Source organism: Rana temporaria, chromosome 3 (genome assembly GCF_905171775.1).
Source record: "Rana temporaria chromosome 3, aRanTem1.1, whole genome shotgun sequence".
In the NCBI taxonomy this organism is placed as follows: Eukaryota; Metazoa; Chordata; class Amphibia; order Anura; family Ranidae; genus Rana; species Rana temporaria.
This window is the reverse complement of record NC_053491.1, coordinates 460,497,822-460,514,541: the sequence shown is the minus strand read 5'-3', so window position 1 is coordinate 460,514,541 and position 16,720 is coordinate 460,497,822. Positions and strand designations below refer to the sequence as shown.

Here is a 16,720-nt window from a genome sequence, read left to right as displayed (position 1 = left end):
TACACCTCCAGGGATATCACCCTATTACACACCTGTGTGTCATTAGCAAAAAGACATAGCTTACCCTACAAACCTTTAGTTATATCACTTACATAGACCCCATTGCAGGGATCCTCAAACTACGGCCCTCCAGCTGTTGTAGAACTACACATCCCATGAGGGGGCGAGCACGCCACACCAGGGAGAAAGTCTTGCATTACTGTGTGGTGTTACAGACAGAAGAACAGGAAGTGAGGATTTCTCAGAAGAAATAAGGACATTTAAAAGCAAAATGGAAGGATGAGGTAAGTGAAGGAGGACTGCACTAAGGTAAAGGAAGCTATTTAGGGGAGAAAAAAAAAAAAAAAAAAAAAAACTGTACCTTTACAACCCCCTTACTCAGATATTCATTCCCTACTTCTAGATAAACCACGCGCTTGCTCCTGATGAGCAGCACCAAACCACGAAACGCGTCAAGCTACAGCTCACTTTTATTTGATTGAGTAACATTGATTATTTTGTCACAATGGCATCTGAAAGTCAGTGGGATATATTAGGCAGCAGTAAACATGTCCCTGAAGTTGATGACAGAACATTTTTTTTTTACATCAGTTTGTTGTATATGGGGCGGGGTAGCTGCAGATCCGTCAGAATGTCCACAGCCAAAAGCACCTACAAAAAAGGACACGTGAACATCAGAACTGGACCACAGAGCAATGGAAGGTGGGGGCCTGGTCTGAGGATGGCCCTAAATCCCAGCCCATTCAAATGCCAAACCTCAGAGTGTTTGCTGGTTGAGCCACACCCAGGACCAAGAGGGGGAGGTTGCACTGAGCAGAGGTTTGGTCAGCCCTTTCGATACAATAAAAAAAAGTTCTTTATTTAGAAAAACATATGATTTTATTTACAAAACAAAAAAACATTACACGCGACAGTAAAAAGTTAATACACTGTGCCCCCAGAACACTACAATAAAGACAAAACCCATTAAAAAGATACATAAAAAGGAGGAGGAGATTTAAGCTTGAAAAATTCACAAGTCGGAAAAATAATAATTCAGTTGGCTTTGCACGTAAAAAGGTCTTTAGCCTTCTCCACCCCTTGAGCTGGAGAACAACTGATCCCAGTCTGTTAACAGCCAGATGCCACCAGGGCTTGCTGGGATATGTAGTTCTGCAGCAGTCACAAGCCATTAGGCAGAAGTCTCAAACTGGTGGCCCTCCAGCTGTTGTGGAACTACAAGTCCCATGAGGCATTGCAAAAGCTGACAGTTGCGGAACTACAAGTCCCATTATTTCTCTGCCTTAACTGTCAGCTTTTGCAATGCCTCATGGGACTTGTAGTTCCACAACAGCTGGAGGGCCGCCAGTTTGAGACCCCTGCATTAAGGCATGTTGGTATAGACTTGTCCCAGCAATCATTCTGCTCATTCACTGAAAATAGAAAACACTTGCGCTCCCAATATATAAATATCCAGAGTATTTTACAGCACACCATCCTTTCCCTATAAACATGAATAGATGGCCCCGTGTTCCCACAAATCATATACACGCAATATGTGCGGCACACCCTATAACCAATCAGAGCGCTCCATTCAACAGTATATACATCTGATGGAAGTCAGAAGCGGAGCTGTGTCATGTGACCAGGTTACAGGTATGAGAACGTACATATCACAGACAGGGGGCTAGTGGGCCCCAACGGAATCAAAGCTTGGGGGCATGATCCGACGAGAGTTGGCACGCACCCACGGGTGCTCCATGACCGCTTTGAGTGGCAGGCGGTGTAATGGGTTGTATTTTAAGAGCTTGCTGATGAGGTCTTTGGATCCTTCAGATAGGTAGGAAGGAAACCGAAGGTCAATCTAGGAAAGGAGACAGAAAAGAATGAAATGTAATCATAGATGAGCAACAAAGCAAACTGATAATACTTCTGAAATACCGTATTTATCGGCGTATACTGCGCACTTTTTTGCCCTGAAAATCAAAATTTTCAAAATTGTCGCTTTTTGTTTATAGCGCAAAAAATAAAAACCGCAGAGGTGATCAAATACCAACAAAAGAAATCTCTATTTGTGGGAAAAAATAAATAAATAAAAAAGAGCCAATTTTGTTTGGGAGCCACGTCGCACGACCGCGCAATTGTCAGTTAAAGCAACGCAGTGACGAAAAAAGGGGCCTTGTCCTTTAGCTGCATTTTGGTCTGGGTCTTAAGTGGTTAACAAATATTTTTTTTTATATAAAATTGTATTTGTATGAATTTGTCAGCCATTATTGCCTATTCTATAGTGAAAGTAAAAAAAAAAATAAAAAAAATGCATTCCTTTAAATTCTATGTACTGGTCTGTTGCACTTCAATTGTGACATAAAAAATAAAATAAAAAACTCAGTTGAAAGGCATTGAAAACACAGCACGAACGCATCAATAATGCACCCGTGGTTTTAGATTACATGATCTATGAAAAAGTAACAAAAACACACACCACAACATAAGCACCGTAAAAACATGTGCGTTTTCTGCACCTTTTTCACATCAGCAAAATGGCGATAACACCATTTTCAGCTGATGTATCGACGGCCGAAGTCTCGGTGCATCTCCTAGTACAACGCCTTAAAATTGTGAGTGCAATTACTTTTATTAACATTAGCACATATGCTCTCTTCATTCGACCCAAAAACCTAACACTAGCTCATTGTGCAAATAAAATAACACATGCTTTTACAAATCCAAATTCCCTTCACCAGCTCACCTTGATTATTCTGCGGTGGGTCTCTGTGTGGGTTGGGCTCTCGAAAGGCGGCGACCCGACCAGGAGCTCATAGCAGAGAACCCCGGCGCACCACAAGTCCACCTTCTCGTCGTGGGTCTTCCCCTCCACCATCTCTGGCGGCAGATAGTCCAGTGTGCCACACATGGTGCGTCGCCTGCAACAGAACAGTAAAGACTTAGTACTGCTCAACCGTACGTACCCGATTTTGGTCTCAGCAGTCACTGTTCTAAAGCAATCGTCAACATACCCGTGTCCGTAAGCCCTGCCCAGCAGTACGCTTCCTGTACCCGTGTCCGTAAGCCCTGCCCAGTAGTACGCTTCCTATACCCGTGTCCGTAAGCCCTGCCCAGTAGTACGCTTCCTATACCAGTGTCCGCAAACCCAGCCCGCCAGTACGCTTCCTATACCAGTGTCCGTAAGCCCTGCCCGCCAGTACGCTTCCTATACCAGTGTCCGTAAGCCTTGCCCGGCAGTAAGCTTCCTATACCCGTGTCCGTAAACACTGCCCAGCAGTACGCTTCCTATACCAGTGTCCGTAAGCCCTGCCTGGCAGAATGCTTGCTATACCAGTGTCCGTAAAAACCTGCCCAATATTATAAATAATCCCTGGCAGTACGCTTCTCAAACCAGTATTGGTAATCCCTGCCAGCAGTATGCTTCCTATACCAGTGTCAGTAATCCCTAAGGGCAGTATGCTTCATATGCCAAGTCTGTCCCTGCCCAACAGTATTCATCCTATAGCACAGTCTCAGTAATCCCTGCCCAGCAGTAAGCACCATATTCCGGGCTCAGAACATACCTGAGTGAGGGGGCATGAACCGACCAGCCAAAGTCAGCAATCTTCAGCTCTCCCTTGTACCCCACCAGAAGATTCTCCGGTTTGATGTCCCTATGGATAACCTTTCTCTCATGGCAGTATAGGAGAGCATCTGCCAGCTCCTCTATACACTGAAAAGAAACATGAAGAATTCATAGAATACACAAAAAAATATGACTTCTCTTTGTGGTTCCCAATGGTGCCAAGACAGAAGGCCCCAGCTTACCCGTGGAATATACATTTACATGCTCCCTTACAAAAAAAAAAAAAAAAAAAACACAGCCCTTGGATTTGGCGGCTTTACAAGATTTCAGGCTTTTGTTGCTTTCATTTTTTTCCTAGTAACTTTGCATGCATTAGTGCAACGTAGTACCATTCATTTGAATGGCACCTCAACATAGGAAGGCAACACAGCTCCAAAATATGGTTCATGTCCATTTTTGGACGTATTAAAAACACATTTTGTTTACACTCGCCGCGATTTGTTTGATGTATTCTGCAAAAAAAAAATTCTGTTCTCCATCTCTTTTGTCCATATGCCCCATTCAGCTAGGGATTTTGCAGTTGTGGCAACTCTGTACATGCTCAGTTTTCAGTGAGTTTTTATGCTGAGCATTTCCTCCCCATCACATCTGAGCAGCCCATGTGACTATAGAGCCACATGTGGGGGGTATAAACAGTGGTGAAGGACAGCCCACGCCATCCTTATACTAAGGATCTAAATACAATCTGCTCGCACCCCGTTATTTCCAGCAAATAACGATTTGATTTCAAATATATATTTGTATGACAATTTAAAAACAAAAATTTACTCTATCCCAAAGGCTGTTTTTTTTTTTTTTTTAAACACATGACTAGAAGCTCCTGCTTATGTTTCCCTGCAGACAGGCTGGGAGAGAGCTGGGTCATGTGAGAGAAAAGAAAAAAGGACATAGATGTTCTTTTATTAAAAATAATTACAGTGCCATCAACCATATACAGAAGTTTTGCAGATCGCTGCACATCGATCTTACATGGAAGTGGGAGCCGATACCTTGTTGGCAGAAGGGTTTTTTTTTTTTGGCGAAGCAGACAAGCGAAGCTCCCCCTTTTCTGGGGAGCTCCACATTAAATGGGCTGCCTCAACCACTAGGCGCCAACAAAACGCAAATATTTGGCCTCTCGGCGGGTGGGCCTTGGCACTGAGTGGCCGCATATATGCGTATCAATAAGCAGACACAGCTGTGCCAAGAGTGCGCGCCCTGCATACTCCCGGAACGGTTACCAGAGGCCAACAAATGGCTCCCAATTGCTTCTTGCGATCGGGAGATTGCCAATCATTTGATCACCATGACAGCCAATCGGGGGGAGGTCACATGACCATAAATTGCACCTTGTAGGAATTGAAACCTCTCGAAGGGCCGAGAGGCACCAGTGCAAAAGGAAAAAAAACCACCACCAACATAATGCACCAAGGCTCCAAGGATTGCATAGGGACCAAAACTTCCTGCCCTAGGCTCACCACATTCATTTATTGTACCTATAGATAAGAGTTGGATGGCAAAAAAATTATTCTTTTTTCCAGAACAGTGCAAAGGTGTTCTGTAGTCTGACATAGTTAGGAACAATGTAACTTTTCAAGGGCGCCCCGACTGGAAAAAGGTTGATAAAACACTGGGTTAGTCTACAAATGCAGCCAAGTACCCTCGGGCAAATGGAGGCCTCATGAAAAAGCATTGACTCGAGACCCCAAGTCTTGTATTGCCCGGACTCCACATTCATGTCAGTTGGTAATGGGCACACAGCATTTTCAGGTGAGGTCAGCAATGGCTGCCTCAGGTTCTCTCATGGCGTAATTACTACAAGCATCTTGCTTACCGTGGCGCTCCTCTGCTCATCGAAGCGACCGCATTTCTGCAACTCCTTGTACAGCTCTCCCCGCGCAGCGAACTCCAGCATTAGGTAGATACGTTTGCGGTCATGAAAATAGTTCAGTAAGCGGAGGATGTTCGGATGCCTGTGGAAGGACATACAATGAGTAGATGACCAGATGGGTTTTGTGCACCAGACAGACAAGAGATATACACCAGATTTACAGCAGGTTTATGTTCCAAAGTCTTTAACCCTTTCACAGCAAAAAATGATAGAACAAAAACACTCACTTTGGGTACTGACGTTTAGCTGGCCGTTAAGGAGCAGGCCAGCCGCCACGTCCTTAGCCACTTAAGAACCAAGCCTGTTTTTCAGACTCAGTGTTTACACTTGGTGGTCATTGCAATACTTTATCGGATGGCTTCCCCAGTGACCCAGGAACTCAAAGAAATTTCCTCTTGACTTCCTCTCAAGCTGCAATGCTGCTGCTGTCGAGCACCACCTACAGTGGAAAAAAAACAGACTGCATCTGCCTACAGATAGGCGGAGTCAAAAGCCTACGAGTAGCGCACTTCTGGTTGCTACACATGCTCACAGTGCCACCCAATTAAGACTAAATCACAGGACCTAATGGGATTTATAGTCTCAGTGGGCAGCAAAGAACACCAAAAAGTTAGAGAGACCCCCAACCTCTCAAATACCTCATTCCAAAGCCTGGGGATGAAGGCAGATGCAGTGTAAAAATTGTAATGTCAAAATTATATATATATATATATATATATATATATATATATATATATATATATATATATATATATATATATATATATATATATATATATATATATATATATATATATATATAATTTTGATTTTTGTACTCACCGTAAAATCCACTTCTCCGAGTTCATGGACGGACACAGCAGCATCTTGACCTTAGGGTATTATCCTCCCTTTTAGGAGATTGACTAGGCAGAAAAACAGCATGTTAAGTGTTAAAACACTCCTCACCGTACAGTACCTCCCAGGGGGGCGGATCCCCCGGGTACATCCTCCATTCTCAGTTCTGCAACCTCACTTCGTAAACTAGCAGTACAAAAGGAGGGGGTGGGTGCTGTGTCCGTCCATGAACTCAAAGAAATGGATTTTACGGCGAGTACAAAAATCCTATTTTTTCTTCCGTTCATGGACGGACACAGCAGCATTTGACCTTAGAGACGTCCCCAAGCAGTGTCAAAAAAATCAAGGGGCGGGAAGAAACAGCAAACCAGCTTCACCACAAAAAAAAAAATTCAACGGAGGAACATCAACCCTAAACAGCCGCCTGCAAAACCTTGCGGCCAAAGGAAGCATCCAAAGATGCACTCACATCCACCTTGTAAAACTTTGAGACGGTGTGGACTGACGACCAGGTCGCTGCCTTACACACTTGTAAAACAGATGCTTGATTGCGGAAAGCCCAAGAGGCACCAATCGCCCTGGTCGAATGCGCCGTAACCAGGAAGGGGGTGCCCGCCCCTTTAGGGCATAGGCCTGAAGCACGACCTGCCTGATCCACCTAGAAATGGTAACCGATGAGACCGCCAGACCCTTCTTAGGACCATTCACCGACACAAACAGTGAATCCGACCTCCGAAACGGAGCCGTAGCAGACAGGTACACCCGTAAGGATCGAACCACGTCCAAGGAATGCAACGCAGCCTCTTTTGGGTTCACCGGCCGAGGACATAAGTTTGGAAGAACAATGTCCTCATTAATGTGAGAGGCCGAAACAACCTTAGGAAGGAATGACGACTGCGACCACAGCACCACCTTGTCCCTGTGGATGACCAAGTAAGGGGCCTTGCAAGACAAGGCCGCCAATCCAGACACCCGTCTGACCGATGTAATTGCCACCAGAAAAACCACCTTCTGGGAAAGAGTCAATAAAGGGATTTCCCGGATATCCTCAAACGGAGACTTTTGAAGCACCGAGAGGACTAAATTCAAGTCCCATGGAGGACGCACAGGAGGGGCCACATTCCGAACCCCCTGCACAAACGTACGCACCAGAGAGTGCGCCGCCAAGGGTCGCTGAAAGAAAGACAGCCAAGGCTGAAATCTGACCCTTAATCGGGTGCCAATTCATCTACAGAGATGCAAGTCTTCCACGAACGGTGGTAAATCTTCCGGGAAGTAGACATCCGCGCCCGCAGCATGGTAGAGATCACCGCGTCCGACAGGCCTCGATCCTTCAGTACCTGGCTCTCAATAGCCACGCCAACGACTGTAAAGCAGGATGAAAGATAGGACCCTGCGACAGAAGATCCTCTCGCAGAGGCAGGCGCCAAGGGGACGGCGAGGCCAATCCGGAGCGATCAGGATTGTTGGGATCCCACTCTGCGCAGCAGATGAGGAAGAAGCTTCAGACGAGGGAAGGTGTAGATTAGGCGGTAGTGACCCCATGGCGCCACCAACGCGTCTGCCCACGGGTCTCTTGACCTGGCCACGAACCGTGACAACTTCCGATTGAGATGGGACGCCAGGAGATCCACGTCTGGAGTGCCCCATTTCAGACACAGACTCTGAAACACATGCGGGTGTAGCGACCATTCTCTATCGTTTGGCGACTTGGGTAGTCAGCCTGCCAGTTCTGTACCCCCGGAACGTACACGGCCGACAGAGCCGGAACATACTTTTCGGCCCACTGGAGGATGTGAGCGACTTCCACCGCTGCAGCCGAGCTCTGTGTGCCCCCTTGATGATTGACATATGCCACAGCCGTGGAGTTGTCCGACTGGATCCTGACCCGGCAGCCCTGCAGTCTCAGAGACCACTTGGAGAGGCACAGCCTGATCGCCCGGAGTTCCAGGACATTGATTGGCAGACAGGACTCCTCCCGAGTCCAGCGCCCCTGGGCTGACTGAACACCCCAGACACCCCCCCAGGCGGAGAGGCTGGCATCCGTCGTGACCGTCCAGTGGTACGGCAGACATGATTTCCCGGCCCGAAGTACCAGCGTTGTCAGCCACCACACTAGGGAGGACCTGACCAGGCGACTTACCCGGACTTGGTAATCCAGAGACGAAGGGAGCTTGTCCCAACGCGACACGAGTGTGAAATTGAGCATATGGAACTGCCTCGAAGGAGGCCACCATCAGACCCAGAACTCGCAGGCAAAAGCGAAGCGACGACCACTTCTGGGTTGCCAACTGCTGCACCCCAGATCGCAGTGTCTGTAGTTTCTTCGTTGGAAGGAAAACTCTCGCCTCCGAGGAATCCAGCCAACCGAATTCCTGGAGGGTCTGGCAGGTGATTGATAGACACATCCACCTCAAACTAACTCTGAGCTTGAAGAAGCTCTCAGGAGAAGGTCATCCAGGTATCCTACAATAGCGATCCCACGCTGCCTCAGCAGGGCCAGAATCGGAGCGAGCACCTTGGTGAAAACCTGTGGCGCCGAAGCCAGGCCGAAAGGGAGGGCCACAAATTGAAAGTGGTCCTCCCCGACCGCAAAGCACAGACATCTCTGGTGCTTTGCGCATAGGCAGGTACGCGCCCTTGATATCCAAGGACGCCAGAAAATCCCCGATGGAGTGCCGCCACTACAGAGCGAACCGACTCCATCCTGAACTTTTGCACTTTGACAAAACAGTTGAGGGCCTTGAGAAACAGTGAATGCACTTTTCTGGCCCTTGAGGTACTCATTCACCCCACCTACACCGAGGAGGGGCACTCATTTCTCACACTGACAATGAGGGGGGTGGGGGGGTCACTCATTCCTCCTGACCCACTGATGCTAGAGCATTTTCTTCTCTCACCGCCCCCCTAAAGCACAGTAAACTGGCCCTTTGTTTACAAAGTTTGGAGACCCCTGATCTAAAGTAACTCTACTTTAAAGAAAAGGAAAAAAGTAAATAAATAAAATCAGCATGACATCCAGGGGACCAACATTCTCAAAAGGAGGGGCCATCAATGGCAGCTCACATACCTTATTACACTACAAAGACCCCCATCAATTACACAGAAGTCTCTTGTCTATCTAGAAAGACATACATTTCCTGTTTGAAGTCTTGCTCGTCACATGGGGGGGGGGGGGGGGGGGGGGGGGGGAGACTTGCTAAAGTGTGCAAAATCTGGCACAGCTCTGCATGGAATCCAATCAGCTTCAAGGTTATATTGTCAAAGCTTAATTGAACAAGCTGAAGTTAGAAGCCGATTGGTTACCATGCACAGCTGCACCAGTTTTAGTAAATCTCCCCCATGGGGTCCATTAGGAAAGTAAAAGCATGCCTGTGTACCTGAGATGAGACTGGATCTCGATTTCTCTCCTCAGCTGATGTTCCACCCCTTCCTTTTCCAGCTGGGACTTGAAAAGGACCTTCAGGGCCAGGATGTACTTGGTCTCCTTGTGACGGGCCAGGTAGACGTTGCCAAACTTGCCTTTACCCAGAGGACGGCCAATCTGGAAGTCGCTCAGAATGAACTTTTTCTGGCTAAATTAGTAAATAGTGGGAACAAAAAAAAATTATATTACTTTTTTATGCAATGGGGGATAAGGAGGAGGATAAGGAGAAGAAGAGGAGGGGGAGAAGAAGAGGAGGGGGAGAAGAAGAGGAGGGGGAGAAGGAGAAGGAGAGGGGGAGAAGGAGAAGGAGAAGGAGAAGGAGAAGGAGAAGGAGAGGGGGAGAAGGAGAAGGAGAGGGGGAGAAGGAGAAGGAGAGGGGGAGAAGGAGAAGGAGAGGGGGAGAAGGAGAAGGAGAGGGGGAGAAGGAGAAGGAGAGGGGGAGAAGGAGAAGGAGAGGGGGAGAAGGAGAAGGAGAGGGGGAGAAGGAGAAGGGGAGAAGGAGAGGGGGAGAAGGGGAGAAGGAGAGGGGGAGAAGGAGATAAGGTTTCACTTATGAAAACATTTATATTGCCTAACAGACACTATTTCATTGGGACGTGCTCATCAGTGCTACAGCCTCTGACCAAGGGAAGAAAGCCAAATGACAAACTGCAGCCCTGGGGCCCAATGTGGCCCTTTGCTTGCTTTTATCTGGACCTTTGGGCAGCATTTTATTCACTGACACAAAGGGGCACAGATCCTTCCAATGACACAAACAATGGGGTCCAATAATACCAATGTGGGGGACCATTTCTCCCAATGACACCAAAGATGCCGCCCCCCCCCCCATCTCACTGATGCGGTGACAGATTTCTACTCTTGGTGGCCACAGTATGCCTACCCCCCCACCAATGGCCTGAAGGACAGTAAACCGGCCGTTTGTTTAGAAAGTTTGGAGACCCCTGGCTTAAACTTTGACCCTGTTGCTGTACCCGATTAAAGAAACCCCGTCACCCACTTGCAGGTACAAGCACAGAAAGATCAAGTATACAAAATGCATACTCGTAGCGGTTTTCCTTTCTATAAGACTCCATTCAAACTTGTCATGCCACTTTGGACATCAACGTTGCATGACAAGTCATTCCCCATGTTTTCCAATGATAAACATTCATATTCATATATGTGCAACGTTAAAGTTGCAGCGACATCAAAGTAGTTCATGCACTACTTTGGTACAACTCAAGGGCCACAGACTTCAATGGTAACCCTCAAAAGCTGCATGAAAGTCGTACCTGTTATATGATGCAAAGGCTGTGAAACAGTTGTCCATTATCACTAATCAAAGCCAAAGTCGCATCCAAGTTACATCAAAGTGGCACTCCAATGTCGGCGCAACTTTAGCACAAGAGTGAATGGAGCCTAAATGATTTGTTATTCACTTGCAATGTACCTTTGAACTTGCTAGAAAATGTGATTCCTGCAGTAAGAATATTCCCTATTACAGCCCCCCTCCCTCCTCACACATTATAGTCTTGTCATCTCTCTGGGAATGTCCAATTACTGTCCCTGCTTATCTGCCCCTCCCCATACAAATGTTATGTACCTTCCAGAAAAGGTGTAAAGGGGGGGATACTATATGGCATCACTTGGGATTTTCATCGGACAAAGCTGTTAAACAATTGTGCGTTTCTCTGTGTCAGGAAAGGGTGCGATTTTGCGTTCCTGGCACGCGGTAATGTGAACCTAGCCTAGAAAGGTAATGAAATGCGGGAGGGAGGTTCGTGCCAGATGACCTCTAGTCTGATCCGTTAAGTATTACTGTGATATATAAAGATGGAAATGTCACAAAGTCAGGACTCACCTCTCTGTCGGTTTGTCAAGCTGACTCTCAGGCTGATTCTCAGTCACTGGCACCCGGCCGGCCATCACTGCGGAGGAGAAAAGAGATGGGTGACACCGCTACCATAGAGCTGCAACAACATTAACCCCAAACCCCCCTTGTGCTTTTACACAACATACTGGACACCGTTTTTTAAAATCCCTTCCCCGTTTTTTGTTGCTCTATGACAGCGATTTATGGTAATATTTCGGAGGAATTAAACTGCCAGAAAAGCAATACTAGAGTTTGACTTTAAAAGTAAACCCGCCATGAAAGGTGTGTGTGGGGGGGGGGGTCCCTTATTTTGGATCAGGACATCAGAATTTATTATTGATCGGGAGAACCACAGGAACCCATTGTGTTCATTGGATGCAGCATACCTCCTCCGCTGGCGGAGCTGGTGGCCGATTGGAACTGCTCTTTCCTCACCACCCTCTGCGCCGCCGACGCACTGGATGGAGTTGTGAACTGCGGAATGAAAGAACGACAGTTTATTACAAAGTAACGAGACAAAACACGCCCAATGTTGTCAGATCTAAACTCAGGTGACAGGACCACCCTCTAGATAATGGTCATCAGGGATTGGACACAAAGCAAAAAATTAAATAATAATCTGCTGTAGTTGATTGGTCTACAAACTTCAGCCCTTTGCCTGCCTTTGGGGAGTCCTGGGGGGGGCACCGTGCCTCCCACCGAAACCCCCAACGGGGCACAGTGCCGCCTGCCCCCCCAACGTCAGTGACATTATGCCCCCTGCAGACCAGGACACTATACTTTTCCCTGAGCCCCCAGATGGGAACACCATGCCTCCCACTGATGTGTACATTATGCCTCCTGCCACAGATGCCAACGACGGAGACACTATACCTCCCACTGAGACCCCCGACGAGGACACTATGCCCCCTGAAGACCCCCAACGATGAGGACACTATGCCCCCTGCAGACCCCCAACGATGACGACACTATGCCCCCTGCAGACTCCCAACGATGACGACACTATGCCCCCTGCAGACCACCCCCCCCCAACGATGACGACACTATGCCCCCTGCAGACCCCCCCCCCCCCCCCCAACGATGACGACACTAAGCCCCCTGCAGACCCCCCCCCCCCCCAACGATGACGACACTATGCCCCCTGCAGAACCCCCAACGATGACGACACTATGCCCCCTGCAGACCCCCCCCCCCCCCCCCCCCCCCAACGATGACAGTATGCCCCCTGCAGAACCCCCAACGATGACGACACTATGCCCCCTACAGACTCCGTGATGTTGTCACCTCAAGCCGATCCGTCAGTCAGCTCCGGGTGCAGGCGCCGGCATCCTTACTAAGGGAAACAGTAAATGAAGGCCTAGCGACTTTACAGCCCGTTTCCCTACTGCACATATCATGTGATCTGAATGGTCCCTACTAGGACCCGTGTGTCTCACGGGGGGGGGGGGGGGGGCAGGTATTATGTTGTTTTCCACCCAGGATTGCAGCGATCTTTCCCCAGAAGTGAGAGCAAATACCTGGGATTTGACAGGTATCCCCTCCCTGAAAAGTGCAAATGTGACACCGGAGGGGCGGGCCCCATCCGATCCATGGAAGCTCCATTTTTGGGTGGAACTCCGCTTTAATTCTAAGGCTCCATCCACATCTGAGCGATTTTCAACAAATGCTGCTCGCCTTTTTTTTTTTTTTAACCTACAGCGTTTTTTGGAGCGGCGCCATTCATTTAGTACCATACTCAGGCATGTTTGGTATTTACACAGTGCAACCTCATCCTTTAACCACTTAAGGACCGCCTCCTGCACATTTACGTTGGCAGAATGGCACGGCTGGGCACATGCACGTACAGGTACGTGCTGTGCCAGTGTCCAGCCGTGGGTCGCGGGACCCGATCGCCGCTGGAGTCCCGCGATCGGTCCCGGAGCTGAAGAACGGGGACAGCCGTGAATAAACACAGCTTCACTGTGGCGGCTGCATCGATCGTGCGGTCCCTTTTATAGGGATTCATAATCGATGACGTCACACCTACAGCCACACCCCCCTACAGTTGTAAACACACTTCAGGGAACACATAACCCCATCAGCGCCCCCTGTGGTTAACTCCTAAACTGCAACTGTCATTTCCGCATTTTTTGCTGTGAAAATGACAATGGTCCCAAAAATGTGTCAAAATTGTCCGATGTGTCCGCCATAATGTCGCCATTAGTAGTAAAAAAAATAAATAAAATAAAAATGCAATAAAACTATCCCCTATTTTGTGAACGCTATAAATTTTGCGCAAACCAACCGATAAACGCCTATTGCGATTTTTTTTTAACAAAAATAGGTAGAAGAATACGTATCGGCCTAAACTGAGGGAAATTTTTTTTTTTTTATATATGTTTTTGGGGGATATTTATTATAGCAAAAAGATTGAATTTTTTTCAAAATTGTCGCTCTATTTTTGTTTATAGCGCAAAAACTAAAAACCGCAGAGGTGATCAAATACCACCAAAAGAAAGCTCTATTTGTGGGGAAAAAAAGGACGCCAATTTTGTTTGGTAGCCACGTCGCACGACCGCGCAATTGTCAGTAAAACGACGCAGTGCCGAATCGCAAAAACTGGCCGGGTCTTTTAGCTGCCTAAAGGTCTGGGTCTTAAGTGGTTAATAATAATAAAAAATATTAAAATATTAATATATAGAAAAAGAATTTTTTTTTTTCTGTTATTAAAAATATATATATTTATTTATTTACACCGTTAATAATTGGCTTGTGTGTAAATTGCCCCCGGTACATGAACGTGAGTTGGGGACCTTAGATTGGAAGCTCTTTGAGGGTCGGGACTGCTGTGAATGTACAATGTATATGTAAAGCGCAGTGTAAATTAGACAGCGCCATATAAAGTACCTGAAATAATAATTCACAGGCTTTGTTTTTTTAAAGCGGGAGTTCACCCGAAAAACTATTTTTAACATTAGATTGAGGCTCATTTTGTCTAGGGGAATCGGGTATTTTTTTTTAAAAACGAAGCAGTACTTACCGTTTTAGAGAGCGTTCTTCTCCGCCGCTTCCGGGTATGGGCTGCGGGACTGGGCGTTCCTATTTGATCGACAGGCTTCCGACGGTCGCATACAGCGCGTCACGAGTAGCCGAACGTCGGTGCGGCTCTATACGGCGCCTGCGCACCGACGTTCTGCTACTTTCGGAAAATCGTGACGCGATGTATGCGACCGTCGGAAGCCTGTCAATCAAATAGGAACGCCCAGTCCCGCAGCCCATACCCGGAAGCGGCGGAGAAGATCGCTCTCTACAACGGTAAGTACTGCTTTGATTGTAAAAAAACACCCGTATCCCCTTCACAAAATGAGCCTCAATCTAATGTTAAAAAAAAAAAAAAAAAGGTTTTTGGGTGAACCTCCACTTTAAATGCATATAATAAAACAGCTGCACATATCACTCGGCATTCAAAACAAAAATGCATCTATCACTTTGCGGACTTGTACGGGCCCTCCGCTTCCTGTTCTGGGGGATTTACTAACACTGGAGAGGGCAAAATCTGGTCGAGCTCTGCATGGCAGCCAATCAGCTCCCAGGTTTCATTGGTAAAGTCGAAGTGAAGAAGCTGATTGGGCGGTGCTGAGAAGACGGTAGTGGGGATGAGTAGACGAGGACTGGGGTATATGCGGTGATATCTCCGGTGTGGAGGGTCCGTTCGCCGTTCTCTCTCACTCACCTTGTAGAAGGGGTTGACGTTCTCCTTGAGAGACATTCTGCTGATAAAGAGAGGACACACCGGTTACATCACCGCTAATAATAATTATCCTCGAACACAATCACCGGCCGCCCCTCCCGTTACCTGATCACCGAGCTCTCCTCCGCAGCTTCTCCCTCCCGCAATTCAAATCCAAACCGCCGACGCCTCTCGCCGGTCACGTGTCCCGCCTTGCGCCTCCCCGATTGGCCGCGGCGCGACAGCCTCGTCCTCTCATTGGTCACCACAAGTTTAAAAACCCTCCGTGCCCTGCAGCCTGACGCTATTGGCTCAAGTCAAATGAGGATTCTGATTGGCCGGCCGCCTTTCTCCTTCTCGCGACCTCCCATTGGAGCGGGTCTGGACACGTGACGCCTGCGCTGTCATAGGGATCAGGTGGGAGGTGACAGGAAAGAAAAAAAACGCTGGTCCGCCATTTTCTCTGCTGAGCGAAATGGAGGCCGGGCTGGGGGGGTGTGTGTACGGAAACGGGTACTTCGTGATCTGACTGACTAGAGGAGGGGGTGGCTTCGGCGGAACTACGAGAACAGCGCGGGAGTGTGATAAGAATACGGGGCTAAAGGCTCATAGGAGATAACGAGATCGATTGCCCCGGCGCGGTGGCTCATGGGAAATCGCTAGTGTTTATTTTCTGCGCAAAGCATTCTGGGATTTGTAGTCGAAACCGTAACTCGACGAATAAACAAAACTTTATTTGCTTGCCTTTTGTCCTGTGACCGGGGACTTGCTTACTGGGCACATACAACCCCTTCCTGCCCAGGCGAAATTTCAGTTTTCAGCACTGCGTCGCTTTGAATGATAATTGCGCGGTCGTGCGACGTGGCTCCCAAACTAAATTGACGTCCCTTTTACCCACAAATAGAGCTTTCTTTTGGTGGCATTTGATCATCTCTGCGTTTTTTTTTTTGCGCTATAAACAAAAATAGAGGGACAATTTTGAAAAAAAAGCAATATTTTTTACTTTTTGTTATAATAAATATCATTTTTTTTTTTTTTTTTTAAAAACACGATTTTTCCCTCAGTTTAGGCCGATACGTATTCGTCTACATATTTTTGGTAAAAAAAAATCGCAATAAGCGTATAGTGATTTGTGCAAACGTTGTAGCGCCTACAAAATAGGGGATAGAATTATGATTTTTTTTTATTATTATTATATATTTTTTTTTACTAGTAATGGCGGCGATCTATGATTTTTGTAAGAACTGCGATATTACGTCGGACACTTTTGACACATTTTTGGGACCATTCACATTTATACAGCGAATAGTGCTATAAATATGCACTGATTACTGTATAAATGTGACTGGCAGGGAAGGGGTTAACACTAGGGGCGAGGAAGGGGTTAAATGTGTATCCTGGGAGTGATTCTTACT

At 47.3% G+C, this 16,720-nt stretch overlaps 1 protein-coding gene across 2 annotated transcripts; it reads right to left on the bottom strand.

Moving 5' to 3' along the window:
* Positions 1–856: 856 nt before the first annotated feature.
* On the bottom strand, positions 857–15,611 carry AURKB (aurora kinase B). 2 transcript variants are annotated; one of them, XM_040346766.1, is made up of 9 exons: positions 15,432–15,611; positions 15,309–15,348; positions 11,983–12,070; positions 11,585–11,651; positions 9,698–9,892; positions 5,424–5,562; positions 3,549–3,697; positions 2,729–2,903; positions 857–1,843 (listed from the first exon to the last, which is right to left on the bottom strand). In XM_040346766.1, exons 2-9 carry the CDS (start codon positions 15,342–15,344, stop codon positions 1,667–1,669), a joined length of 1,026 nt encoding a protein of 341 aa, XP_040202700.1. In that variant the 5' UTR covers positions 15,345–15,348; positions 15,432–15,611; the 3' UTR covers positions 857–1,666. The 2 variants fall into 2 exon arrangements, with proteins under 2 accessions (XP_040202700.1, XP_040202699.1); XM_040346765.1 differs by having other exon boundaries at positions 15,309–15,345; positions 15,432–15,534.
* Between the last annotated feature and the right edge of the window lie 1,109 nt (positions 15,612–16,720).

Bases quoted from the DNA above. Each gene is read 5' to 3' on its own strand.
- AURKB (XM_040346766.1), bottom strand. From the start codon at position 15,344: ATGTCTCTCAAGGAGAACGTCAACCCCTTCTACAAG. The intron at 12,071-15,308 runs GTGAGTGAGAGA...TTCATTCCGCAG, and splicing joins ACGTCAACCCCTTCTACAAG to TTCACAACTCCATCCAGTGC. The intron at 5,563-9,697 runs GTACACAGGCAT...GTCCTTCCACAG, and splicing joins GAGATCCAGTCTCATCTCAG to GCATCCGAACATCCTCCGCT.